Source organism: Grus americana, chromosome 2 (genome assembly GCF_028858705.1).
Source record: "Grus americana isolate bGruAme1 chromosome 2, bGruAme1.mat, whole genome shotgun sequence".
Taxonomy (NCBI): domain Eukaryota; kingdom Metazoa; phylum Chordata; class Aves; order Gruiformes; family Gruidae; genus Grus; species Grus americana.
The window spans coordinates 142,230,426-142,258,239 of record NC_072853.1 but is presented as its reverse complement, the minus strand read 5'-3'; the positions used below and the strand labels follow the sequence as shown (position 1 = coordinate 142,258,239).

The window sequence follows — 27,814 nt, the reverse complement described above, 5'->3', positions numbered from 1 at the left end:
ATTTTGTAATTTTTCTCCCCTAGGGTTTAATGGGACCTAGAGGCCCACCTGGAGCATCTGGACCCCCTGTAAGTAGAGTCTCATCTCTCCTGCTAACTAACATGAACATACCTGTAAAACCACAAAATAGCTTGTTCAAACACTAACAAAATCTCCTTCCTCTTCTAGGGTCCTCCTGGTTTTCAAGGTGTTCCTGGTGAGCCTGGTGAACCTGGTCAAACAGTAAGTACAGGTTTCACATACAGACACTGTTAGCATTAGAAATAGGACACCAAAGTAGGCTTGTAATACTTAGGCCCATTTCTCCTATCCATATGCACATCCTTGAATGTTTGAATTGGATATTCCTGCTTGATTCCATTACAGACACAGAGCTAAACACTCAGGTTCAGACTCACTTCAGATTGGAATCATAAAGTGCAAAGTCGATGAGGATGGAAGGACCTTGCTTCAGTTCAGGCTCCAGCTATACCCCAACTCAAGTCAGAAACCAGTGAAAAGACTTATCTGAAGAATGATGCTTTAAGTAATCCTCAATCTATTTTTAACAGGGTCCCCAGGGTCCTCGTGGTCCTCCTGGTCCTCCAGGAAAGGCTGGTGAAGACGTAAGTGGTTATTAAATGTTTCTCATCTCTTTTGGGGCAGTGATTCAACTCTAACATTAGGTTATTGTTAAGCTAAGTGTTCTATTGGCCATAATTTTTACATTGTTCTGTAATATTGGATAGAACAAATAAACCCCTGAAATAATTATTTTATAGTACAAGAGATGCTCTATGTTGGAAATGTACAGAAAAATGGATAACTTCAAAACCTCTCCAAACACATTGTTTAGCTTCCTGAATACAGGAAGAGGGAAACTTGAACGCTAACAAGCTCTCTGTATTTATTGAAAAAGAGAAACTTTGCCAATGTCTTTTCTTTTTTTTAATGGTTTACATTGTTACTGTATAAAATGAGTTTTCCTTCTTACTGCATTTTCACTGCAATTTTTCAGGGTCACCCTGGCAAACCTGGAAGACCTGGTGAGAGGGGTGTTGCTGGCCCTCAGGTATGTAGCGATCTACTGTATACAATACAAACTAGTTGTCTTATCAATGAAACCCAATGGCATTTCTGAATTGCACCACATTAACAGTCTAGTATATACATTAATCCAATTTCAGTTCTTACCTTCAGGGATATCATATAGTTATGGTTTTGTTTTGTGTTTTTTTCCGCAGTAAAGCTAGTGTAATTAGTAACAGAAGTGACATAGTGAGGAGTTACATAGGAGCAGGTGAGCAGGCACCTTTGCATAGAAAGCTACAACAGCTGTGCTGTCACATGTTAATGCATGAAATTTCTAAGATTCAGAACTGGAAAATCAGGTTGATTACTGTTAGTCTTGGAACAGGTCTGGTCCTGGGAGGTTAGGGAATGGACTGTGTTCCTCACTTCAATGATCACGGCCCAAATCTACTCAATTTTATTGAAAGACTTAGGCCTTTTCTTTCTTTTTAACTGCAGTATATAGTATGAGAGACAATCATTCATGTGCTGTATGTTTTTAGGGTGCTCGTGGTTTCCCTGGAACTCCTGGTCTGCCTGGCTTTAAGGGAATTAGGGTGAGTCTATACATACTTTTTCCCTGAACAGTTAAGACTAACACTTCAGCATACTGAAAACTCCTGGAAATATCCTCAAAGTTAAGAATATGTATTCTAAGTGCATGAACATCTTTGAAGTTTTTAATATCTCATGATATGAAAGAGTGATTTAAAAAAAAAATCACAAGATTATATTAGGAAATAATTTTGTATGGGAAGAAGGATTTACCTTTCAAGACTAAGAGTTTGTATATAGCCATTAGTGGGAAAATATATACTTCATATTATTTTTCTACTCAATACAGGGACACAATGGTCTGGATGGTCAAAAGGGACAACCCGGTACTCCTGGCAACAAGGTAGATATGAGATCTGAAAATGGAGGATGCATTTGTAGCTCTTTCTAGCAAAAGGCATATGAAGTCCCCTCCAATTAATCTTCCATGTTGTCATTAAACATTTCCCAGCTGCAATAATCTAGAAGCCAGTGCATCTGTGTAGGACAAATATGTGCACCTTAACATGAGGAATTATTCCTGGGGCCTTATTCTTGAGCCTTCAGTCAAGTTAATACTTTCAATGAGTAAGAGCTGCAGAATTTGGCTCCTAATGATTGATTATCTGGCAGCACTTAAGACTGATTTTAAATATCTCTGATTTTCTATGGATTGTACTTGGGGTTTTGGTGGGGTTTTTTAAAACAAATTAAAATGAAAAGATCTCATTTTTCTACAAAATTCTGCTGTGTGAGATGCATGCTGTAGTGTAAAGCTTTGTGCTAAAAATTTGGATAGATGCAGTGCTCTTATGGGTTAAGGCTATTTGATCTTTACAGTTTTTCTCTTTTTGACCTTCCTCAGATTAGTGCATATTTGAACACTGTCCTTAAAAAATATTTTTAAACAGGGTCTAGAAACATATTTAACAAACTCTCCCTCTCTTAGTTTCTTCTTCTGCCATTCCACCTCAGTGCCTAATAGCAATGGTCTTAAAAAACCCTACTGCCATATTGAGTTGTAGGAAACTTTGATGCTGCTGACTTATTCACAGGAGATGTGTATTCAAAAGTTTTAATATAACAACAAAAAGATCAAATAATACTAATTCTCTCTATTGCTGTTTCTAAGAGTTTAGCACTACTTGCTTATAGAGTTACTAATTGTAACATAGCATTCTCCAATATCACTGCAAGTGTTAATCTCCAGAAAAAGTTTTGTCATGAGATTGCAAACACTCAGTCTGTCCAGTTTTTGGAGATTAAAAGCAGATAAAGCAATTAAGTAAAGGAAAGAACAGTAATTAGTAAGAGTGCTAATGTGACTGGAAAACACAAGCATAATAAATCAAGGTCACTCCTGATATAACTGTGATGAAGGCAAAAACTTGTGCTGTTTGCAGCATTTAAGACTAGGCGCATTGAGATATATTCAGGATACCAGTGCTGTAGCACAAATTTTGTCACTATAGTGCAGCCTAGACCAACTGCAGGCTTGTTGAGAACACTTCATACTAAAGGGAGAGGAGTCATGTTTTAATGGCTATCAGTCATATCTCAGTTTTATTGAAGCTAAAAATACCTGAGGCAGATCCTTATTTCCAACCATTTGACAGGAACTTTGTCACCTTAACCTAAGGCAAAAGAAAGCATCATTCTGCTTCTGTTCTAGCTACAAAAACAGCTGCCGATTGATCTGAATTGGTAGTTGACTATCCGGGCCCTGTCTCTTAGGTGTGTGCTACAGAGTAAAAGAATAAAGAAAAGAGGTAAAGAAAGCTGAGATAGGTAAGCGAAGCAACTTGCTCTGGCCCTCCCTTCTAAGAGGATTCCAGCTGGCCATGTTCCAGTATATGCAGGGACAGTCGCAGTCTCTGCACCCTCAGGACCCGATGTGCTGTTATTGTATGCTGTGGTATAAGTGCTACAGAAGACAAGGACAGTAGGATCTAGCAGTCGAATGTCTTTCTAGATGGTGGTGTGCTGTCTGTCCAAAGAATCTTTTAAGTAATTCAAGCCTGCAAACTTTCTTTTTCATAGGGAGAACCTGGTGCCCCTGGTGAAAATGGTACCCCAGGACAACCTGTAAGTATTTACTGATGCTGTGGAAAATGATAATCTGATAGATATGGTTCAGCCAGCATTTTGGTCAATTCTTGTCATCAGTGACACTCCAGCTAGCTAGATACTCTAATGTATATGAATATTTAGAACAGATTTGCCTGGCTGCAACACACTTCATATAGAGACAGCAGAAGAAAAATAAAAAATAAATCTGTATATCTTTCTTCAATGAATAGGTATAAATGAATTATTTAATTTTTCTTTCAGGGTGCTCGTGGTCTCCCCGGTGAGAGAGGAAGAGTAGGTGCTCCTGGACCAGCTGTAAGTGGCTTCCCATTTGTCTGTTTGTCATCACAATCAGCCATTTACTGTAGCTTTCTCTGATCTTTAAATCTCTTTGCAAACTCTGTTTCTTCACAGGGTGCTCGTGGAAGTGATGGCAGTGCTGGCCCCACCGGACCTGCTGTAAGTTCCAGTCCTGATCTTTGGCAATCTGGTTCCATTAGGTCTTGTGTCCCTCTTTCTGTTTATAGTGGATTTCTTAGGCTTCTGAGAAGTTGTTTGTGTGGACATTTTCAACACAGTTCTTTGCTGCTTATCAGACTGTCACAAAAGGACTTAATAAAACATAAACCCTCTGTAGACAATATCCTGAGAGATGGAGGACTTATATTAAATACATCTGTATCAAAGGAACCAGATATTCTCTCATTTGCACTGGTGAGTTCATAGGGAAACACTCGATGAACAAGGAATCTTCATTTCCAACAGTCTAACAGAACAGGTCTTATCCCAAAACTAAAAAGACTATACCTTTTAACAGGTATATACCATGCATGTGTTGCAGATGACAACAGTTATATACATCCTGAAACTATCATATGCACTCCAGGACGCAGCTTGGCATCTGAAATGTTGTCCTGTCTGATTAACAGAAGTTAAGGTTTTTCATTTACCATTGATACCTGAGTTATGTGAGCTAGTGTGAAAGGTCAGAAAGGTCCAACTGTCCTGAGCTGATTGGTAAACACTAACTATTCTAATAAGTGCTAATCCAATGCAGATTTATCCCTTTAAAAGGAGTTATTGTTGCCACAGTGTACCACTAACTTCAGTAAGCCTCATTTATTTCAGTGAAATAAATGTGTGTACAAGGGTATAGTTTCAAAGCTGTAAAAAAAAAAATCATGAATAGCCCAGAATAGTTTTTCTTTCCTGCCTTCAAAATTTGAGTCGATGACGTACTTGGTTCTGTCAATTTTGCTAAAGTTGGTTCTAATACTCCTTGTCACTGCAAATATCTGTCGTGCTTTAACAGAGTGGAGTGTTAGCAGAGCTATGACTTTCACTTCAGTTCTCCCATATGGGGTATTCGAAAAATATATGTGATTGGGCATTTGAATTGCAGGCAAACAGAGACCTTATAGTCAAGATCTGATGTTATACTTTGTAGTAGAACCAAAGCATTTTAGCTTTCTTGAAGGCAAATGAGTTACCATAGGAAAAATATTCTGGAACTGCTGACTGCAGAGGTGTTATTCTGAATGGGCAGCAGCAGAGAGTTGCATTGGGTCCCAGTGTCTATGCCAGGCTAGAGTTATTTTACACATACTTATGTTAGGATGCTATAAGCATTCTGTATAGCACTTATTACTCTTTTTTTAAACTAAACCAGAAATATTGTTATATTCTCCTTGCCACTGGGAATTCAAAACATAAAAATAGTCACTGTAATGGAAATCCAGAAAGTTCATATTTTCACACATATGCTATGGGGCATTCAGTCTTTTTTTTTTCTTCACCTTTGCAAAACCAGTGAGAATTCCAAGTATCCAGTTTATAACAACCACAGTAGGTTGTAGAATGTCAGAAGCCAATTCCTCTTTGCTACACCAGCTGACTCATTTTATTTCCTTGGATTTGTGAGACAGTTTTGTAATAAGTATTTATAATTGAAAGAAGTTAGCCCACAAAAAAAGTAGATATCAGTCCCCAATAGCTATGAATGGGTTGGATATTTCATTAATAATTGAAGAAAAACTATCTCTTTGTATGCATTAAAGAGTAACAGAGGCTGTAAATCCATCAGCATATCTTCTTTTGTGGTGTCTGGGTACCGTATGCTAGGAAGCTTGTCCCATCACAATTATAAATCTCACAGCAATAGCTAGACACAGTAGAATCAGTAGACATCCCTCTTCAAACTTACATGCCATTGCCTTTGCCATTAAAAAAACAGTCTGATGAAAATGCACTGGGGCTGCACGTGTTCACTGCCTCAAAATGTGTACTCTGGGTATGAATCAAGATTTTTAATCCATTCGCATGTTAGAATCAACTCCTGCCCTCAGTTGCTGTTAAGCCTGATCCAATTTCTAGTACATTCTTACTGACTTCAATATAAGTTGTGTCAAGCACCAGCTTGTACAGTGGTGCAGAGATCTTACCAACCCTCTTCCCATGTGGGAAGAAGGACAAATGCTGTCATCAACACAGGGGTCTTGTGTGTGACCAGTAGTCCAGAAGGATTACAGTAAATGTGTTGGAAAAAAGCCACCTAAGACTTGCAGTTGCAGGATGCAGTGCTCCATTCATTGTGGGACTGTACAGCAAGACATCTTGCCTTGCAGATGCCTGCCTCTGCCCATCCTCTGTTTATTCTTTCTCAGGTGTTTGGCCTCAAGGCAAGGTTTTACCAATCGTTACTTAATTCACACTTTTTTAGCTGCACTGCAAATGTTTTTCAGCATTGACCTCGCTCTTAACTGTTTGTAGTGAACCAAATCTGTCAGTTTGGAGTTGCAAAAGGGAACTGATTTTCTGAGGTGGTAATAGGCGGAAGTGTCTAAGTAAATGTGTATTTTTAAAATCTGTTTACTTCAGCAAGCAAGATGCTTCTGTCATCATTGAACACCTTTACACAACTGCTTTCCTTTCATTTCCTAGGGCCCTATTGGTGCTGCTGGTCCTCCAGGCTTCCCAGGTGCTCCTGGTGCTAAGGTATGAACATCCGCTGCTCCTGGTACATTTGATAGTGAAGATGAAATATAGTAACTCATATTGCTAGGCAGCAAAAACTACCCTCTCTGAAATGGGAGTGCTTTCTTATCAAGATCAGGATGAGGATGAATACCTATAGTATTTTGAGAAGTTATATATGAATGCTCATTTAAAATACAGCAGTTATTTCACAGCTGAAGATTGATGCTAGGCAGGTTCAAGAAGACACATAACCTCTTTTTTTTTTTTTTAGCTACTTCCTACATGATGCAGTTGTATATGCCTTTGCAAGGTGATGTGGATCATGATAAATAAGCAAAGTAGCAGATTACATCACTTCACATAAGTAGTGGAGGGCCAAGAAGCTGCAGTTGAGTATCGGGCTTCTTCCAGCCTAAGTTCTTGAAATTCCAATGGGGAACATTTTTAGGTTTAGGGCAATACCATTTTGTTCTTGCAGACTTTAACTTAGATTATTCAGTTTATTACTTAGATCTTAACATTTTTACCTGGGTAAGACTCTCGTTATTTTGAATTTTACTTTGTCCAAGGAAAGACAAAGGATTTTGGACAAGAGTGTCCCATATAGTGCATTTAAAAATTTCACTGGCCATTTGTCAAGAATCTCAGAGCTGCATGCACTTACATGTAGTGTGATACAGTTTTTCATTCTTAACACAAATAAACAGACTCCATGTCACAACAGGGAAAAAACCTCTCATGTTGATCTACCCTTAGAAGAAAATAGATTATTGTTTGCTAGACCTTTTAATATTAACTGCAGGGAAGATGAAGAAAAATTGAGATTCCATTCTGGTTATTTTTGTCAAAAGGCAAGACATTTGGAAACCATGAAGTCTTCTCTGATGCAGATGTTGAGTGTGGTTACAGCATGTAATTTCAAGAGAAGACTGTGTGCGTGTCCAGGGTGAACTCTGACTATATAGAGGATTGCTGAAAAGAAGTTATACTCAGTTTTTTGTAGTAGACTCAGTGAATACAAGCTTCTGAGAGTACAATCAGTCAAAGTAAAACCTTTTTTCCTGTCATTTCCTCCACTGAACACTCTCCTACAGCACTCTGATCAGGCATCGTTTTGCCTTTTGCATCAGTGCAAATGGCATCTTAAGGTGCAAGATAATGGTCAATTAGGTTTCATATATTGTGAGGCATCTCAGGCAAGTGCTGGAGGCACATGGTAGGAGATAAAACTGAAATTATAATACTGATTTTTCTAGGTCAACCTCCTGTGTAATCCTCAGTGATAATGTAGCTTCTCAGATATGCTGAGCATCTATTGTTCCTGGGTTAGCCATCAGCTTCAGTGGAACTTAGCTAGGCTTCCCAGGTTCAGTGCCTTTAAAATCTCTCAGCTCCTTGATTTCCTGGCCTCTGAAGTGGGAATATATATATCGTATTGTCTTCTCAATGTCAGGCTAATATAGGATTGCTCCACTACTAACCTAACACTGATGGAGGGCTCTATCTTTCTCTCAAACAGGGTGAAATTGGACCTGCTGGTAACGTTGGTCCTACTGGTCCTGCTGGTCCAAGAGGAGAGATGGGACTTCCCGGTTCTAGTGGTCCTGTTGGCCCTCCAGTGAGTAACTTGCCAGACTTTATTGTCAGACAGGTGCACATGAGACTCTGAATTAACCAGTTTTGTTATCTTTCTTAATAGGGCAACCCTGGTGCTAACGGTCTTCCAGGGGCTAAAGGTGCAGCTGTAAGTACGGCTATACGCACACTTGTTTGCTCTAAAAAAAATATTCAGTTAGTGCAACAGAAAATATAATGGGCTCATAATGCTTTTTTTCCCCTCTGTTGGACAGGGTCTTCCTGGTGTTGCTGGTGCTCCTGGTCTGCCCGGTCCCCGTGGTATTCCTGGTCCTCCTGGCCCCGCTGGTCCTAGTGGTGCTAGAGGACTTGTTGTAAGTGACCTTGCATATTGCATGTCTTCATTTGAAAATTGGACGTGGTGTCCACAGTTGTAAAAGATTTTCTCTGGATATACTTTTGTGTTTAAAGCAGACATTTTTTTCTTGCTCCACTATAATTAGACATTGTAGTTCATTTCTGTGTCTTACTGCTTGCTTCAGATGCTGAGACTTGAGAGGTTCACTTTGCACTCCCTTTGGGTATCCTCAGTTAGAGGAACCAGCCCTGGCTATTTCATAGTTCAATTACTGCCATTTCTAAGTATCTTTAACATCTTTCTTTTCATGCCTGTAAAGCCAAAAATACAGTTACGTTCACTGACCATTTATCAAAATAGAGGCAAGCATGGCATAGGATGATTAAATAGTTTTTTGATTCATGAAAAAGTTGTCCAGGTAGAGATTTTTGGAATTATGCTTAATTTTTGGAATGATGCTTAATTCTATGATCTCTTTTTGTTTTGGACTCTAGGGTGAACCAGGCCCTGCTGGTGCCAAGGGAGAAAGTGGTAACAAGGGTGAGCCTGTAAGTATGGCAACATGTGAAGGTTGTTTCAATGAATAAAGCCTGATAGTATCTGCAACACAGCATCTGATTTCTTCTTTTCCTCCGTTTGCCTGAAATAGGGTGCTGCTGGACCCGCTGGCCCTCCTGGTCCTAGCGGTGAGGAAGGAAAGAGAGGCAGCACTGGTGAACCTGGCTCTGCTGGTCCCCCGGGTCCTGCTGGTCTAAGAGTAGGTTTTGTTTTCATGTTCCAGAAGTAGAAGCAAAAAGGAAAGAGGAAATAAAGATAGACTCACAAAGGCAAATTAAGTAATTATGAGTATTTAAATTTACCTTAATGCTGCTAAGCAAAGATCATTTGCCATTCTGAGCCTTTTGATTAGTTGGGACCAAACCTATTTTTGCTTTGTATTAATGCTGTTTACTGTCTTATCCCTGAAGTAATTAGAGGTTGCTTTGATTTATCCATTGTGTAATACTTAGTGAATTATCTTTGATTACTCTTAAAGCTTTGTGATGGGATTTAACTGCTTAAATCAGATTGGCTCACATAATGTGAGGCAAAAGGTTTCAATTCAATGTCTTGAAGGGTGCCTAGTACCCTATTCACTGGGTGAGGAAACCACTTAGGGAATTTCAGAAGGCATGTGGCTTCACGCAGGAGCAGGAATTCACTGGAAAAGAATAGGAAAAATTTGGTTTCCACCAAATTTTTTTGGTAGCGATAAGGATTCAATATTGCACCTTGAGTAGGGTGTACAGAGTCATAGAGAAGCCAGTAACTCTCCGCAGAGAAGCAAACGTACAACACTGTGGGAAAGGTTGTGGGATCCTGGCTGCTGGCTAGAGCCACTGTTAGATTACGATAAGCAGTGAAAATGCTCTGATACAAGCAGATAGAATTTAAAGAAATCTAAAGGAAGTGAGAGATTTCTTTCACAGTATACATTTACACTGAGTTGTGTGTGCTTAGAGCTACATTTACCTCAAATTCAGCTGCTTGGAAGGCTGAAATTTAGCAAGCACTGTACACCTTACAGGAAGATTTGTTTCTTTCCCTTTCTTGATTTGTTTTGTGTTCACTTGGCAGGGTGTGCCTGGATCTCGTGGTCTCCCTGGAGCTGATGGCAGAGCTGGTGTCATGGTAAGACTTTTGTCTGGGTTGCTATTTCTAAACCATCTTTTATATAGAGATGCGTGATGCTTTTTGCTACCTCTGCCTAATTTTATTTATTTATTTTGCTAGGGACCTGCTGGTAACCGTGGTGCTAGTGGTCCTGTTGGTGCTAAGGGTCCTAGTGGTGATGGTGGCCGTCCTGGTGAGCCTGGTCTTATGGGTCCAAGAGTAAGTTTGAACTCTGGGGTGTAAGTTTGAACTATGCAAAAAGAAAAGGACTTACAATTTAGGGACAAAATTATTCAGAAATCCAACTGCAAAAATTCAGCCTGTGCTAACCACAATTAGGGCACTTCCACCACTCTATTGAAAAATCATCCATAAGGAAATTATTAAGAAGCATCAAAATTTTTATTGAAATAACTTTCTTTTGTATGTGGTAGCATTTGATAGCCTTTTCATGGAGCAGTGCCCCTTTGTACTGGATACTGCACTGACTTCCAAGAGGGGGGTTCCACTTGTGGTTATTTACAAAATATGGTCATTTAGATAATGGCTGAAGGGTGTATCCTCTTTATCTAGCTAACAGAAAAGCAAACCCTACTAAAATGATGTGAGATGGCTGATCTTAATTATTTCAACTTTATTTTGCAAATTATTTCACTGAAAACAGCCATCCACTTTTAGTGGTGCTGGCTGCAGTCAGATTATGTCCATGTCATTGTCTTTTATCCTCTTTATACTACTCTTTCTCTTCCTACCCCACCCAATGAAGTGAAAGAGTTTTCAATGCATATGTGAACTCTTAGGCATCTGCAAACATTTAAACACATTCTCTGCTAAAGTAGAGCCTGAATGAGTTTATCTAAGTGAAATAAGTGCTTATCTATACTGATTTTCAACTAGCATGGGAGCACACACCACCAAATTAAACTTCAGTGTGTTTTTGATGTAAACTTGATAGGACATACAGTCCTGTTTCCACAGTTTATACTGAGAACTTGGCATCTGCCTATGTGTATGTACACACATGTAGAAAAAAAAAATTGATTAACTGTTGGGTGAGTTGGTTTCCTTCTAAAAATATGAAACCTTTCCTTTCTCAGGGTCTCCCAGGTCAGCCTGGAAGCCCAGGCCCTGCTGGCAAGGAAGGTCCTGTTGTAAGTACCTTGCTTCTCATTCTGTTTCCCCATTGCATGTGAAACATAGGCATAAACTGAGATTGTAAAAAGCAGAGATCTCAGCACTGAGCTCTAACACAACCCTGTGTAAAAGTAGCAAGATTTCATTACCATATTACTCAGAAGATCAGTGAGAAACTTCTCGTTCATTTCTGTGGGTCTCAGATCAGACCTGTGTCCTGGAAAGGGAAGAAGAAATACACAGTCCTACAAAAAGGAGGAAAATGGAGAAATGCAAGCGCATGCGATGGATAAACAGTGTTTAGAAGTTAAATGGCATTTGCTTCCTCTCAGTACACATTTCTCCTAAAAGTGAACTCTAATTAAATTACCCCAGCCATTTAATAGTATGATTTCTTTTTCTAGGGTTTCCCTGGAGCAGATGGTAGAGTTGGGCCAATTGGTCCAGCTGGAAACAGAGGTGAGCCTGGCAACATTGGATTCCCTGGACCAAAAGGTCCCACTGTAAGTACAATACAGAAACTTTCTATTTCTATGAAGGCATTTACAGACTAATCTGTAGGTCCCCAGCTCTAACAATCAAACACATCTCCCTGTGTCCTCCTGTACTGCTTATCGGATGGCAGCCACTTACATTCAACAGTTCTGTTTTAAATTATTTTCCATTTATCTAAAATATGATTAAACAAATGAAAAACAGTTTAATTAGTTGAGGAATATTTGGGCATTGAAGTGATTAGAATAATACATGTCTATATTATAATTTCTGCATGTCCATTTTATCATTTCTGTATATACAATTCAGTAAAAGTTCTGTAAAGGTTGGCCACCAAACCTAAGTTTCAGTTTCAGTGTATTGTTATTTATGGAGCACAATCCAAAGCTCACTCACTTTAGAAGAAAAGCTACCAGTGATTTCAGTGAGGCTCTTGACGAGTCAGACAGAGGCCACAGATAACAGTAATCATCTCCTGGATTTGTGGTTCTGCTATACATACACACATATGCAGACATATATATGATGTACTGCATAGGATGCTATGCAGAGTGTCCTGAATTATGATCTCAAAAAATAAAGGAATAGAGTTTTGAAAAGAAAAGATGTTTAATTTTGAGCTGCTCTAAGTGGTTCAACAAGGCAGGTGGAGCTTGTGGGTTTTTAATTAGGGTTAAAGAAATATTACAATAAATTTTCTGGCAAGGAGAGTATCGGTCTCTGTTTAGTAGTTTAAACTGAATCTAATATGAAGTCTTGGTTAACTTTTATATCTTTTTCTTTCAACTTAAGGGTGAACCTGGCAAACCTGGTGAAAAAGGCAATGTTGGTCTTGCTGGCCCACGGGTATGTGGATATGTTTTCTTTATCAACCTCTATAGAGAAAAAAGTAGATTTTCAAAACCTCTGTAATAAGACAGCATTGTCTTCTGCAAGCATAAATAGACCATGAAATAGGAACGCACTTGGGAATGCATTCATCTAGCTTCATGTCAGTGGGGACCATTACTTAAGGGGTAAATGAAAACTACCCTTTTTTGGATATTAATTGGGTAATAAATAGATTCCTGTGAATAGGAAAAAACAGTACTCCCCATGCAAATTTTTGAGGGCAGTGTATGGTTTCTAATTTACCCTGTAAATTTCCAACTTCTTACTGATAATTGAAACTTACTAATTCTTCCATTGAAGGGAGTGAATAATTGGTCTGTTGTGGGAAAAATGCTATCAGCAAGGTTCCTATATTCTGTAATTCCAAAAGAAGCTTCCTTAAGGATGAATGTGCTGCAATAACTAAAACAATCACCAGAATTTAAAATTGTAAGCATCTTTAGTACCCTTTGACAATAAAGCTCTTAAAAGTAAATGGTTAAGTTCAAAATACACAGCCAAAGACCTTTAGTTTTGGCACAGAATCACTTTAGAGAGATATTATTCATAACAAATCAAAACTTTGATAACAGCTTTCTGCTTGAATACATTTAGGGTGCTCCTGGTCCAGAGGGAAACAACGGTGCTCAAGGTCCTCCTGGAGTCACTGTAAGTAACAGCCTCCACACAGATCCAATTGTGATTTACTTTTCATTAATGAGACTTCCCGTTTTAAAATCTGTTTTCCTGTATTTCTGCTTCCAAGTTAATCACTTGTTTGTTCCATCCAGGGCAACCAAGGTGGAAAGGGTGAACAAGGTCCCGCTGGCCCTCCTGGCTTCCAGGTAAGTAACTATGTGCTCTGCTCAATCCTATCTGTGGTTTACAAAGCATGAAGTGCTTCTGCCTTAACTTTATTTGTGTTCTTGTTTCTTTACACATAGGGTCTGCCAGGTCCCTCGGGTCCAGCTGGTGAAGCTGGTAAACCAGGCGAAAGGGTGAGTGACAGCTACAGTACTCAAGTAGGGGCAGGCATTGCATCAGCATTATGTTTACAACTGCATATGTGGTGAAGCAAGAGCCTGTTGGATGCATTTGCCAAAACAAAGCAATCCGTGTTATATGCAAAGTTTAATAGTCCCTTTTGTTAAAGCTAGCCACAAATGAAGAAGGTCCATTGGAATTTGAAACATACTTCTTTTTTCAAAGTTTTGGTATGAAACTGAGCAAAGCCAATCCTTTGCTTTTTGAGCCTTAAGCAGCAATAAAATATGCCGCCTCCTCCAAAAGAAAAGATAGTACATGAAAAATATTTTACTTCAAATTTCTTTTGCAGTCTTCAAGGTTTAATCTAACCTGCATTACTCCAATTGTATGCTTTTGCACCTCAGTTGATTTCAATGAATTTACAATGGCATACAACTGAGAGAGCTCAGTGGTAATTCAGGCTTTAGGTTCTGCTCAGTTAAAGTGTGTGATGTAATCTGCAAATTGTGCATCCTATGTGTCATAACCACCTTTAACATTTAAACTTACATCTCTCTGTGTCCCCATAAAAGAGTTTACACTGCATGTACCTGAAAAATGAGCTTGGAATTTAATAGCTTTCTTCAGATGAGAAATTATTCTCTCATGTGTGCTTTGAGATACTGTGATACAAAAAGGGTTTATTTCTGTGTATGTGAAAGATTGGCTTTAGTCTGAAGATTTTCAATATGCTGCTGCAATTTGAGGAGCATTTCTATTTACTGCTAAGGAACAAAGCACAATTTAAGCTAATAAGTTTGCTTTAGAAATAAGTTTTACCAATACATCTACTCTCTTCTAGGGTCTTCATGGTGAATTTGGTGTCCCTGGTCCTGCTGGCCCAAGAGTGAGTAACTCATTTGAAGTCTACTACAGACTGTCTTAATAATGTGTTCAATAATAGTAACTATATACATTTCCAGGTTTGCAAGACAAACAGCTCTTCTCAGTTACAGAATATAGTATATTGCAGCAGACTCCCAGGAATGGGAGAAAGTTTTCTTTGCTCTTTGCATGTGTCAGGGTATATGATTGTATAACACAATAGTTGCCAGTGTTAGGTAAGCGATATGAATATTACCCAAGTAATGATGTCCTGATGAGCTGATCCTTTTTTTTTTTTTTTTTTTTTTTTATTAATGAACCTCACAATGAGAGCGTGGATGACAAAAGACTGATCCTACAGTGTTACACTGAGGCCTGGTGCATATGAGAATTTTCATCTCCAGTGCCTGTGCGCAGACCTTCTTAGCTTTACCATTTCAGTCATACTGTCGCTTGCTAGCCAGCTCCTACCTCCCATGTAAAGTCTTTGTGAACAAATGGTGGGCTGAATCCAGAGCCTGGAATAGTCATTAGAAGATATTGCCTCCCACTTCCCTTTATTCCTGCACTGTGAATGAACATCTGTAAAGAGCTTTGTGTGAAGGCCTTCCTGCATGGCAGGAAGGTCCTATTTATGCAGAGCAATGAGTAGTTTATAAAATGCTTGATTAATTATTTGCTTTCAAAATCCCCCTATAAAGAGGTTGGTCTTTAAACTACTTCTGTTGTTTCCTCTTTTCTTCTGACTTCCAGACTAAATGTATTCATGACAAATATTCCCATTCACTCTTATCAGTCATGTCAATCAGTTTAAATAACAATTTTCTTCCCTATATGTGGTGCCCTGAGGCTGTATTAGTAACCATGTCCTCTTTAAACTTTCATTTTGCTAATCTATCCAAGCCAAATTCCCTTTATCATTGTAGTAGCAGTTATCTGTCTCTGCTGTAGCTTGCCTTAACTGTCTCATACCCAGCCAGAGTGTATTTCATTCAGCATTCCAAATTAGGTCTTACTGATGCTTTGTACAACAAAATTAACATTTCCTAAAAATACCTCACTGCTTGTGCCAGATCACATTTGCCTTTTTCACATCTGCATCATATTGTTGGCTATTTGCTATCACCTTTCCCTTTTGGTCATTTTCACCAAGTAAAACCCCCATTTACAACACAAATCCCAATTTTTGGTTCCTAAATAAATGGCCTGGTACTTTGCATTCTTGAATTTTGTCCCACTTCTACTGTGACAGCCATCCAGCAGGTTGTTCACTTCTTCCTGTGTAATATGCCAACCCTTCTTCCTGTTGACAAGAGCTTCCACCTCTGTGATATCTGCATAGTTCATAAATATCTTTCTTCCTTTTCTGCCTCTCTATCATTAACAAAATGTATGTAAAAGTAATGAAAAGATATATTAATTGAGGAACATCACTGCAGTATAAGTTAGCTTTCTGCATCATTGGTGCTTTTTAGCAGTGTGCTATCTCTCCTTGAGTCAGTTCTTTGACCACATTATAGTTCTCATACAAACTCCCAGATTCTCCAGAATGACAAAAATCTCCATTATGCCTTATCAGATTATTCACTGATATCCAGCTTGATCACACTGGGATAATTTGAGATGTCTTTAGTAAAACTGATACTTCTATCTTTGATATGTGTATCGTGCATTTAAACCCAGTTTCTGGCTGTTTCCACATCTCCAGATGACCTCTGTTTCAGAATTTTTCCTTATACCTATTATAATGTACCGATCACATTAGTAGGCTTTAGCTGTCACCTGTATTCTCCAATATTCACCAGGCGTTTGCCACTGTAAAAAGAATTGTTTGCCAATTACTATGGCTCAAGTTTCACTAGAATCCATTATCTGCATTCAGATTGGTATCAGAAGCTCCATTTGACAATAGAATGCAAGACACTGTTACCAGAATGAGCACAGTAGTAAAAATCCATGTTCAAGAAGTACTTGTACTTTGTCAGCTGTTGTCATGATACAAGACTTTTGTACTTTGCTATATTTGGGGTGATTCTTATGACCGGTTTAATTAATATGTGCACAATTTAATACAGTTCTTGATGGTTTGTTCAGATAAAAGTGCATTGCATTGTCATTGCTACTAGTCAGTGCTTTTAAACCTCTAAGCTACAGAACAATTCAAGGAAGAACTCAAATCAGACTGTCTCCTGCAGGGTGAACGTGGTCCTCCTGGTGAAAGCGGTGCTGTTGGTCCTGCTGGTCCCATTGGAAGCCGTGGTCCATCTGGCCCACCAGGCCCTGATGGTAACAAGGTATGCCTTTTCCAGCTGCCACTACCTTACTGTTGAATTCCTGATGAAGGCAATGCAAAACCTTCTTTCCTAAGAGCATAAGTAATTACTGGTAATAGGTAGTTACCTATACACCATAGCCCCTGGGTCATTTCTTTAAGTGGTAAAACTCCATCCCAGCTAGTCCACGCTAATATTAAAGGTTTTTATGTTTAGCACTATAGATGATAGGAGAGGAATTCAGTTTGGACTCAGTTTGAATACAGCTTGTCAACTGGGTATACTATTATTCTGTTTTGAGATAGGGTCTGAGATTTTGGCCAAAATTCATGCTGACTTCTATTTAAACCCACCTCTACTTACACACAGGAAGTTCTTGTGTCTAGTAAGCAATATTTTCCCCAAAATATTACTACAGTAATGAGTGGACATATACCAAAATAATGTTGTCTTGATGCTAAATGAATATGGGTCTTAGTTTTCAAAATTTTCATGGGTAGTCTTTCCACAGAAGTTTCATTTGCAATATGGGACACCCTAAAACCTCAGAAGCTCACAGAATCAGAGAGAGTGTTCGCGTCTGGCATCTTCACTAGCTGAACAAGTGAAATAAGTATAATAGCTTAAGACAAAATACTACTACTCACACTGTTTAGAAGCAAGCAGAATGATGGGCAAAGTAGTAATGACAGAATTTTGTTCCAAATCATGTGAATGACTTGACCCTGTTTTACATGATTTGCTGTTGCTCCTAGGGTGAGCCTGGCAATGTTGGTGCTGCTGGTGGTCCTGGTCCTGCTGGCCCTGGTGGAATCCCAGGAGAGAGAGGCGTTGCTGGTGTTCCAGGAGGCAAGGGTGAAAAGGTAAGGTGGACAGCCTGCTTTGTTACTGCATGCACAGGTTTGGGAGATGCTTGAATTTCATTATCTCAATGAGACTCTTATTTACAGTGAAACTGTATTAGATAATGACTCATTAGTAGTCAATAAGTAGAGGGTTTGTTGGTCTAACAGACTGACAGTCTTTTCTAAGGTTGTATTTTGATCTTTGCTCAGCATTTGGAATTGGTTTAAGTGTCAGTTAGTTCTTCACAAGAATGGTTAACAATGACCTTGTCTTTACTGAAGAAATACTAAAGCTGTCTTTGAGTACAGGCTTCATAGTAGGAATGGGCCTTTTGATCACAACGGACTGAGTCTCTGATCAAATCCTTGACTGCTCTAGGTGCAGTGACTATGATATCAGTAAATCAGTTACAAAAATTTTGTGATTATATCAATTTTCTATAAAATCAGAAGACATTTTAGCCACTGTAAACCCTTATATAAAGCTGTGAAGTCTGCTTGCAAGTCATGTTGCTACCTCTGCTTTATCCATATAATTATCTATAAAATTGATCTTGATCTTGTTATTTACATCTCATTCCATATTCTCTTTTGTTCATTATTTAAACTAAACTGAGATTTCTAGACCTGCTTTTTTGTTTTGACTAAAAAAATCCATAGTAATTTAGCATAAATGGAGTTGTAAGGAAATTAAGATGAAAATTGCTTGCAACGTTTTATAAAACACTATGTACTGACATGCAGATTAATGCAGAAGAGTAGGATGTATTTAAAAAAAAGAGAGAACAGAACATTGGTGTGATTTCTTTACACTAGTGATGGCCTGGATATAACATTTTGTTATAAGAAACATACGGCATTTTATGTGACCACTCTGATGACATCTTTGGTTTTAACAGTTGTTTTCCCACTTAAAATAGAAAGTATAACATGAATGCACAAAAGAATTTTTATGTGTGGTTATTTCTTAACCAAAAGAAAAGGGATTTTGAGAGGGGGATTTACATTAATCTTTTGGAATATACATCAACTTGGTTCTGTTTTTAATTCCATTCAAAATTGTTGCCACTTCGGGGAAACTAAATAGGTTTCCCGTGAAAGGGCAGGCTCCTAATTCTGAAAAGCATGTCAGTCTTTGTTTGCAAATTCTCGCTTTGCAAGTCAGCACATACTCAGTAATAAGAATGAAATAATAATCAAAGTCCATTCCCCCCAGAAAAAACCCCTAGCATGGTAAGCATCTTATACGATATGCAAGTAATACATAGATACTCAGCAAACAGTTCTTTCATACAAACTATTGCGTTTGTTACCAATATAATGGGTTTTTTCCCCTGTGTGTTTTCTAGGGTGCCCCAGGTCTGAGAGGTGATACTGGTGCAACAGGAAGAGATGGTGCTCGTGTAAGTATCTTTTGGCTCTACTTGAGTTTACCTTGCTACACCTCAGAACTTAAGTGACTAAAAAGGATGTTCAGGACTTCTGTTTCCCACTGTATTGCATTTCCTCTTATATCTGCTTACTTTTGATACAAATCAATATGATTTTGTTGCCCCTTGTCCAGGGATGTTTGAATTTAGGGAAGAGAGAGAAAAGTGGTAACTTCTCATGCACACAAGCAGAGAAATGACATCAGCAGACAACCTTGTATTTCATAGACAATTTTTCAGTGTGACATTATCCTCTTTAACTTCATGGGCTCAGCCCAGACAGCTAATTCTAAAGGCAGCCTGTAAAGCCACACAAAATTATCCTTATTTTGATATTTCAGCTGCCTGTCCTAGAATTCATACTTTGGAAGGAAAATAATAACAGAATAGATTTTGGTTTATAAAAGCATGTGTCCTTTATATTGAAGAAAGTCACACACCTGTCTCCAGGAGAAAAGAGAAAAAATATTGAAAGTAGTCACTCCTGCTTACATTTTGTTTAAAATGGTGTCCTGTCTCTTGATCTGTAGGGTCTCCCTGGTGCTATTGGTGCTCCTGGCCCTGCTGGTGGTGCTGGTGATCGGGTAAGTCTACTCTTTGAATGGAAAAGTATCTTGTTTGTTTATGCAGTTTACCCATGCATGAATATTTAAGATGAGGAGTTCCATAAAAAACAGTTCCATCTTTCTAGTGTACACGAGTTCTGCAAGTTTTTTTCAGATTTTGGAGGCAAGCGTTATTTGTATTGTAGAACTACTCAGTGAAGTTTGCCATAGCATCCCAAACCTTTTCCTAAAAGGGTAGGGAAGGGATGTACATCTACATGGCAGTGGGTTATATGGGGAGAAGATTCTGATTTAGGCTTTGTCTGAATTCTTCCCAGTTGAGGCTAATCTCCACAATCCTCATACTGGGAGAAGAGGTTTTGATACAGTGATGAACAACCACACATTAGTTCAGAATGATTCTTTGTCCTGTCTGAGTATCGTTAGAAATTATTAACACAGGCTGGGTCAAAAGACATGCATTTTCAGTAACGTCCTGTCCATTGGAAACATGAGGTGACTCGCTATATGCATCTTCACCACAAGATCACTCCTGTTCTGACTGCAGTGAGGCCTTCCCCCACGGTGTCATAATGTTTTCTGCCATCTGTTTTAGGGTGAAGGAGGTCCTGCTGGTCCCGCTGGTCCTGCTGGTGCCCGTGGTATCCCTGTAAGTAGAAATTCCTACACCTAGTCCTGTGTCAAAGACATGATGTGCAGAAAAATGCCCTTTTAAAGCCCATTCCAACCAGTCCTCTCTTCTTCGTCCTCTCTTTAGGGTGAACGTGGTGAGCCTGGTCCCGTAGGTCCTAGTGGATTTGCTGGACCTCCTGTGAGTATTGTTTGCTCTTTCCTCTTATTGATGCCATGTCATTCCTCTATTCCCATCGCATGCTTTTCCAACTCCTTGTTCTGTGTGTTTTTCTGCCCATAGGGTGCAGCTGGTCAACCTGGTGCTAAAGGCGAGCGTGGGCCTAAAGGACCAAAGGGTGAAACTGGACCAACAGGTGCTATTGGTCCAGTTGGTGCTTCTGGACCACCAGTAAGTGAACTCTGTCTTTGTAAAATGCATGGTTCTTAACTGTGCTATGCAAGCAGTATGCTGGCCTGAAGGCCTTGAATTTTGAAACAGTGATTAAAAAAAGAAACAAAGCTTCAAACTGGGCTGTAAGGAAAGTCACCATACCGATTTTCACACCTTATATAAACTTTGTCAATCTATTTATGTGGGCTCAGATTGTGAGTCTGGAACTGAAATGAAGGAAAATAAATAAATAAATTCAACTTGCCCTGAAGATCAGCAAAATCTGGGACCATTCAGGGGGTAATTGTGGGTAAGTTCTGAGCTGAGGATGATGGTATCTTCCTCTCAAAGACAGGATGTGCTGTTGCAGTCTGACTTTCAGACCCAGTCATCCAGAAGCATGTATGCAAATTTGCCTGTGCACCCACTTGCGCACAGGCTTTTCATGTGCTAACATCTTTATAGCCCAAAGATATATACTGCTTCACATATATGCAACCCATTATTGGGGAACTGGTTGAAACGAGGCAGGAAGTCAGGTCCTGGTATTTCAAATACTGTAAAATGTTGCAGGATCACATGGCTTGGGGTTCTTACTGTATGCTTCTAATAGAGCAATACAGGGCCCTTGCACTACGTGGCTGTATTAGTCATACAGCACAGAGGACTTGCTGTTCTTTGCCTTGCTACGTCTTTCACATTTTGACTTCCAGATTTGCTTATGTGCATGTGACAGTTGCAAGGCAAATTCATTTGAATCATAAATGCCTTATGCAACTCTTTTCAGTACTTATGATACCAATTTAAAACGTCTGTGAGAATGTACAACCCTAATACCAGGACAGGAATTGTGGTTTTGGGCCCAGTCCTCCTCCCGTTAAAGTAAAAAGCAAAATCACCCTTAACTTTCATGAGAGTGAGACTGAGCCCTGATTCTAAACAGGAAACACTAACAGTCTTTGCTTGATTCATCTGTCTTTTTCAATCCTTCATACATAGGGTCCCGCTGGTGCTGCTGGTCCTGCTGGCCCTCGTGGTGATGCTGGTCCTCCTGTAAGTCTTCATGCTTTTGGCACTGACATTGTTGCTTTTCGTGAAGTCATTGTTTCCTTTAAATCAAATCTTCCTTTTCACTTTTATTTTTAGGGTATGACTGGTTTCCCTGGTGCTGCTGGAAGAGTTGGTCCTCCTGGCCCTGCTGTAAGTAATGAATGAAGAAGTTCTAATGGGAGATAAATTAGAAGTTGCATTGGTTAGGGATAATCTTCATTTTTGTTACATGGACAAAAATTCTAAACTGCACTGGAATCACCTCAGATCCTTATAAGACTGGATGAGATAAGAAAAAGGCTCTTAACTGTTTAAACTCCCAGAGTGGGAGATATGCATTTAGTTTGGGGGGGATTTTTTGGTTAATTTTTGGGGGTTTTTTTCACAATCCATCAAGCATCCATCTGCATCTTCAGGTGCCTAACCTTTTGTAAAAATCTGTGTTTCTTTTGCTTTTGTTCACCATGAGTAACTGCATAGCCATTGATTTTGAGTGGAATAAGAAGGTCATGTCCTATTTGAAAAAGAATCTCAAGGTTATTTTTTGTCCACACTTTCTAAAGTATTTGCAGTTCCAGCCCCTGACACCAGAAGGGCAACCTCTCAGTGTGTTTAAGAATGTGAATCTCTGCTTCTTTATTTTTCAGCCAAAATTTTTCATTTCAAATTGACCTTTGTAGTTTTGTTTTAAAAAGGTATTTCCAACCTTTACCAAAAGGCACTTCTTTCCTCAGATACCATACATTCAAATATATTGTAAATCCCAGTATCCAAAGCAGATAATCCTGCTGAACTGGAAGAGGTTTTTTCTCATAGATTTTATAGTTGCAACTAATGTCTCCAGAGCCAAATGGCTATTTTCCTGCCGAATTTTGCCACTTTCACCTGCACCGAGTAAAACAAATAAAATCTCTCAGTTCAGTAATTATACTGATTCCAGCTATCCACTGCTAACAAAAGCAATAGAAGTTGCTGCTTCAGAACAGCTGATAACTTGTTTATTGCAAAGCACAATTTTTGTACATGGACATAAAATGAAATTTACCTCTGCTCTCCCCAGTTAATGGGTCTGTATTGTAATGATATCATATTCATACTCAATCCTAGGGCATCACTGGTCCCCCTGGTCCTCCTGGCCCAGCTGGCAAAGATGGTGCTAGAGGTCTGCGTGGTGATGTTGGTCCAGTTGGCCGTACTGGTGAACAAGGTATTGCTGGCCCACCTGGTTTTGCTGGTGAGAAAGGTCCATCTGGAGAGGCTGGTGCTGCTGTAAGTTCCCAAGTATCACATCTCATTAACAATGTTTCTCTGCATGTAAATGTTATGGCTTCTCAGATACTTTTGGTATTTGTGAAGGACTTTTCTCTTTATCCACAAATTTAGCAAAGCTTTTAAGCAGAAGCTCCACTGAGACTCAAGAAATTGTTTACAGACATGTTTGACAAACATGCCATAAAAAGTGAACCTGATCTCTGGATCAGGTTTTTCTCTTGTTTTCTTTCTTGTGGTGAGTTGCATCTTTCTCTGCAAGTAGCCCAAGTAAAAGCAACACGGCTAACTGCTGAAGAAATTGCTACTTAATCTGAGAAAGGGAAGCACAATCTCCTGCTCTGAAATTGAGCATCATGAATGGAAAAAGGAGGAACACGTGAACATCCATTTAGAACAACTTCGATTAATTTCTGCATCAGAAGCTTAATTTCTGGGGACCACAAGGTTAAAGTTGTCTGACCCCAGGATGGCTTAGAATTATGCGAGTAAAGAAATTAATTTTGAGTGTCTTTAAACTTGCACATCCAGAATTACTGGCATTCTTAGAGTCAGACACATTTCGGTCTTATGGAAGTATGCACTTGTGTGAATTACCACTCTGTTGTTTCCCAATAAAAAATTATAGAAATTTCTTCTGTGATCTGAGAAGGTGCAGCTAAGAATGAAATCTTCAGTGTCATTGTCAGACATGTATGTTAAAATTTTGAAAGTGACAACTGAAAATTTGCCCTTTAATGTCAAGCATAAAGCCATACGTCTTCTAATTTTTATGTTCTAACTTAATTTCAATTGTGAAAACCATAATTGAACTAGTAGGCCTGACCATAAGTTAGAATAATCATTTAAGGCAATCTGTCACGATGATTACTTATGCCAGGTTTAGCACCACATATCCTCAAATTTCAAGGAAATGGAAAAGTCACTTAACTAAACAACTTTTACCTTTCAAATGGTCAGTAGAGAGCTCTAAGATTGTTTGGAGATGTCAGATATCACCTAGAGGTCTTCTAAGGCTGTATCAGGGTCAGTCTCAGATGATCACTTTCTTCGCTATGGAATCCCTTCACAGTCATCATCTCTGTACTGAATACCCCAGTTATCATGCATCACCCACTGTTATCGAATGGGAAGGGAAAAAGCATCATGTGTATAGTGTTGTTCAGAAACAGCATTTTCACTGGAAAACAGTTGTGAGGGGAGTATAGCCAGCATTACATTTTTACAGACCTTTAGCTTTGGAGTTTAAAGTCTTATGGCTTGGTTACAACTTCTTCCATGCAGGAACTAGCACTGACGCACATTGACATCCTTGGAAAGCAGTTGGTACTGCTAGAGCAAAACAAATGAGAAATGTGGAGGGCCATAAAAATTGGTTTTTCTCTGTTGCTATAAATAATCTTCCCTTCATGTCATAGGGTCCTCCTGGTACCCCAGGTCCTCAAGGTATTCTTGGTGCTCCTGGTATCCTTGGTCTACCTGGCTCTCGGGGAGAACGTGGTCTTCCAGGCATCTCTGGAGCAACAGTGAGTATATGACTAGTTAACTGCTTTGAACAGATAGGTGTTAAGAAACAAATTTAGGTCTCCCCTTAAGGGACACCAGGGAAAAGGCGATGTAAATTCTGCCATTTCCATTGCTGCTGCAAACAGAGGATATGGACCTAACAGACTTGGAGCAGTGGAAGAAATTATTGCTTGCTGCAGACAAAGACTTGTGTCTGTGGGTAAGCATATTGTTGAATGGCATCAGGTTTCTGATAGAAGAGGTAGAAAATTTAGAATGAAGATAATATTTGGTATAGTTAGGTATGTTTCTTGTGTCCTGGATCTGTTTCACTTCCAGAATTGATTGCAGAGAAATGTTTCTCTTAGATATAGGCCAAAGGTTCTGTAGGACTCATTTGTGTTGTATTATAATGTCACATTTTGTTATCACTGTTCCTGTATTAGGGTGAACCTGGTCCCCTGGGTGTTTCTGGTCCTCCCGGTGCCCGTGGTCCCTCTGGTCCTGTGGGTTCTCCTGGTCCAAATGGTGCTCCTGGTGAAGCTGGTCGTGATGTAAGCTATGTGTTATTTCTTCTTCAGGATTGCTTTTCTTTTATTCTGAGCCAAAGACAAATACACAGAAAAGATGGGTGCAACTGGAGGTTGTTCTGCTAGCAAAGTTGTACCTTCCTGTGTCTTCAGGGAACATTATAGCAGGATTCTGATAGACATGGATTCCTGCCCCAACTAGGTGACAAATTCAAGGCACAGGTTGTGTCTGAAATACATCCTGGAGTCACTATCAGAATCTTTTGACTTTTTACTTAATTGTCAAGGAAGATAGAGTGGGAAAAAGATTACTTCATTGTTGGAGCTGGGAAAAAGAGTACATCCCAGTAGATAAGGTTTTGGCTATAAAGAGGAATATATCAGGAAAGCTTGTTATCAGCAAATTTTCTTAAGCATCATGTTAGATGCAATATACATATCTTTCAAGGAAGTATAAAAATTGCAGTCACTTTTACTTGAGGAATCTAGTGATTCATGGTATTAAAGACAAAATGTTTTTTAACTTAAGGCCCACTCAGAAGGCATGTGAAGCTCATAACACAAAATGTTGCAATGCAGTTGTTAGACTTGTGCAACACTCAGCAGTATTTTGGAGTCCTAACAAAACAGACACGCTTTAACATTGTGGCTGAGCTACATACTGTTTCCCAATGTGCATTCCCTCACCATAAAATGTAAAGCACGTTTGTAGGCTATAAACAGGATGGAACAAACTCTGTACTGTGTGGCAGGTACTGCTGAACTGCAGAGATCAGTGCAGGTTAAGACACAGTGGAAGACCTGAGTCCTGTGCAGAAGGGGGAATGTGGGAACAATGGAATGGAACAAATTGCTCCCTCTAATGCCCTGCCTTATGGGTGATTACTTGGAGGACAGGACAGGACAGTTCTTCATAGAGCAGCAAATAAACTTATCCATCCAATTTAACCATCCAAGTTAGTAGATCACCTTGAAGAAGGGAATCCATACATGACTTACACTATAAGAACGGTTAAAGTAAAGTATTAACATGTTATCTTGTCTCCTGTAAGGATAACTGTATGAAACTTGCTCTGGGCTTTATCAGGAAGCTTATTTGATAACCTGAAGCATTATTAATACAGGACTCCTGCAAGTCCTGAGGTTCACAAGATTTCAAAGAGATCAGAGAATAGTAATTTTATTTTATAAGTATTAAAAAGAAATACACTTTCTGTTTCATGGAAATTTTCTGAAGGAAAATGTTTGCTAGTCTACATAGTGAAACAGTTGAAGTGAAATTAACATTCACAAAGAAAGTCATTTAAGCTTGTGAAATTCCACAGCAAAGTAATTTAGCTGTGACTACTGTTGAAGACCCTTTCTTGCCACTGGCATTTTTCATCTGAAAAGTAGGTTTCAGTTTTGCAAGAGTGCAAGCTAGATGAAGACCACTATTGTCTTGACCTTTTCATTTAGAGAAATACAGTAAAACCCCATAATTTTCTTCTATACTGAACTTGTAAAACGTAAAATATTTGAAGACCATCTTACTTTTCTGAGAACATTAATATATTTAAGGGATTTGAGCATGGCATCTATAAGGAAGAGTTTGATATCTTCAGGATTTATGCTATCCTATCTCAATGTTGTCTTACTTTCACTGGGAGCAATTAGACTGACACACAGTTCATGTGAGATGAAGGCTGATGGAATATAATGCTTTTTCATGGCATTTTAACAGGGCAATCCTGGAAATGATGGTCCTCCAGGCCGTGATGGTGCTCCTGGTTTCAAGGTAACTTGTTCTTTTCTTTTATTGGAAAATTTCTTCCCTGATTATGAAATATGTGTAAGTCAGTAGTAACACACTGTCTCTCCCTTTGCATTCCTTTGTTCCCAGGGTGAGCGTGGTGCTCCTGGTAGCCCTGGTCCCAGTGGTGCTCTGGGTGCTCCTGGTCCTCATGGTCAAGTTGGTCCTTCTGGAAAGCCTGGAAACCGTGGTGATCCTGTAAGTTGATGAGACCTTTATTTTTTGTGTTAACACAGGACTAACATTTGTCCATCATATGTATATACATTATACATCAAACCTCTACAATATGTGGATAATTACTTTTTGGTTTCTGCAGAGATGTGTTGAGCATGGAACCTTTATTAGGTGTAATATACAGCAGTGACATGCATTGTCTATTCCTGTTTCAGGGTCCTGCTGGTGCTGTTGGTCCTGCTGGTGCTTTTGGTCCAAGAGGTCTTGCTGTAAGTCTTGATTTCCAAATACATGCACATTTATGCAAGAAGAGAAAATACGATTTTTTTAATAAGGACTCATGACTGTGCTCAAGATATGGGCCCAAAAAGTAGTGAATAAGGAGCTGTAAATATTTATAGACCTAGAATCTTGATCAGCATTCTCTCTTATGAGACTGATCCTGAAGCTTTTGGGATTGACAGTCTTCCTGGGTGTGTTAACAGGGGGTTTGTGGGGGTGTGTGGGTGTGGGTGTGTGTCGGGGCAACTTACAGCATAACATAGAATGCTTATGCTTAATTCTTGCTTTGACAATAGTATATACTTGAAGCCTTCTATTTATTCCTCTGACACCTATATCCCTTCCTAGGGCCCACAAGGTCCACGTGGTGAGAAAGGTGAACCTGGTGATAAGGGACATAGAGGTCTGCCTGGCTTGAAGGGACACAACGGATTGCAGGGTCTTCCTGGTCTTGCTGTAAGTAAATGATTTTCAGTATTTTGAATATAAAGAGCAAAAAAAAGGAAATAAGGTCCCCCTAGTGTG

The 27,814-nt window shown here is 39.2% G+C and overlaps 1 protein-coding gene across 1 annotated transcript in view; it reads left to right on the top strand.

The window, feature by feature from the left end:
* The window catches only part of COL1A2 (collagen type I alpha 2 chain), a 42,228-nt gene that overhangs the window by 9,422 nt on the left and 4,992 nt on the right, over positions 1–27,814 (top strand). The window contains exons 7-46 of the mRNA XM_054816219.1: positions 24–68; positions 169–222; positions 552–605; positions 998–1,051; positions 1,554–1,607; positions 1,895–1,948; positions 3,625–3,669; positions 3,916–3,969; positions 4,069–4,113; positions 6,595–6,648; positions 8,150–8,248; positions 8,330–8,374; positions 8,481–8,579; positions 9,058–9,111; positions 9,213–9,320; positions 10,181–10,234; positions 10,337–10,435; positions 11,314–11,367; positions 11,755–11,853; positions 12,638–12,691; positions 13,331–13,384; positions 13,507–13,560; positions 13,660–13,713; positions 14,544–14,588; positions 16,762–16,860; positions 17,595–17,702; positions 19,034–19,087; positions 19,645–19,698; positions 20,276–20,329; positions 20,438–20,491; positions 20,594–20,701; positions 21,683–21,736; positions 21,830–21,883; positions 22,841–23,002; positions 24,421–24,528; positions 24,955–25,062; positions 26,762–26,815; positions 26,921–27,028; positions 27,223–27,276; positions 27,638–27,745. Of these exons, the coding sequence (XP_054672194.1) occupies positions 24–68; positions 169–222; positions 552–605; positions 998–1,051; positions 1,554–1,607; positions 1,895–1,948; positions 3,625–3,669; positions 3,916–3,969; positions 4,069–4,113; positions 6,595–6,648; positions 8,150–8,248; positions 8,330–8,374; positions 8,481–8,579; positions 9,058–9,111; positions 9,213–9,320; positions 10,181–10,234; positions 10,337–10,435; positions 11,314–11,367; positions 11,755–11,853; positions 12,638–12,691; positions 13,331–13,384; positions 13,507–13,560; positions 13,660–13,713; positions 14,544–14,588; positions 16,762–16,860; positions 17,595–17,702; positions 19,034–19,087; positions 19,645–19,698; positions 20,276–20,329; positions 20,438–20,491; positions 20,594–20,701; positions 21,683–21,736; positions 21,830–21,883; positions 22,841–23,002; positions 24,421–24,528; positions 24,955–25,062; positions 26,762–26,815; positions 26,921–27,028; positions 27,223–27,276; positions 27,638–27,745 (2,826 nt within the window). The remainder of the gene's footprint in view (positions 1–23; positions 69–168; positions 223–551; positions 606–997; positions 1,052–1,553; positions 1,608–1,894; positions 1,949–3,624; positions 3,670–3,915; positions 3,970–4,068; positions 4,114–6,594; positions 6,649–8,149; positions 8,249–8,329; positions 8,375–8,480; positions 8,580–9,057; positions 9,112–9,212; positions 9,321–10,180; positions 10,235–10,336; positions 10,436–11,313; positions 11,368–11,754; positions 11,854–12,637; positions 12,692–13,330; positions 13,385–13,506; positions 13,561–13,659; positions 13,714–14,543; positions 14,589–16,761; positions 16,861–17,594; positions 17,703–19,033; positions 19,088–19,644; positions 19,699–20,275; positions 20,330–20,437; positions 20,492–20,593; positions 20,702–21,682; positions 21,737–21,829; positions 21,884–22,840; positions 23,003–24,420; positions 24,529–24,954; positions 25,063–26,761; positions 26,816–26,920; positions 27,029–27,222; positions 27,277–27,637; positions 27,746–27,814) is intronic.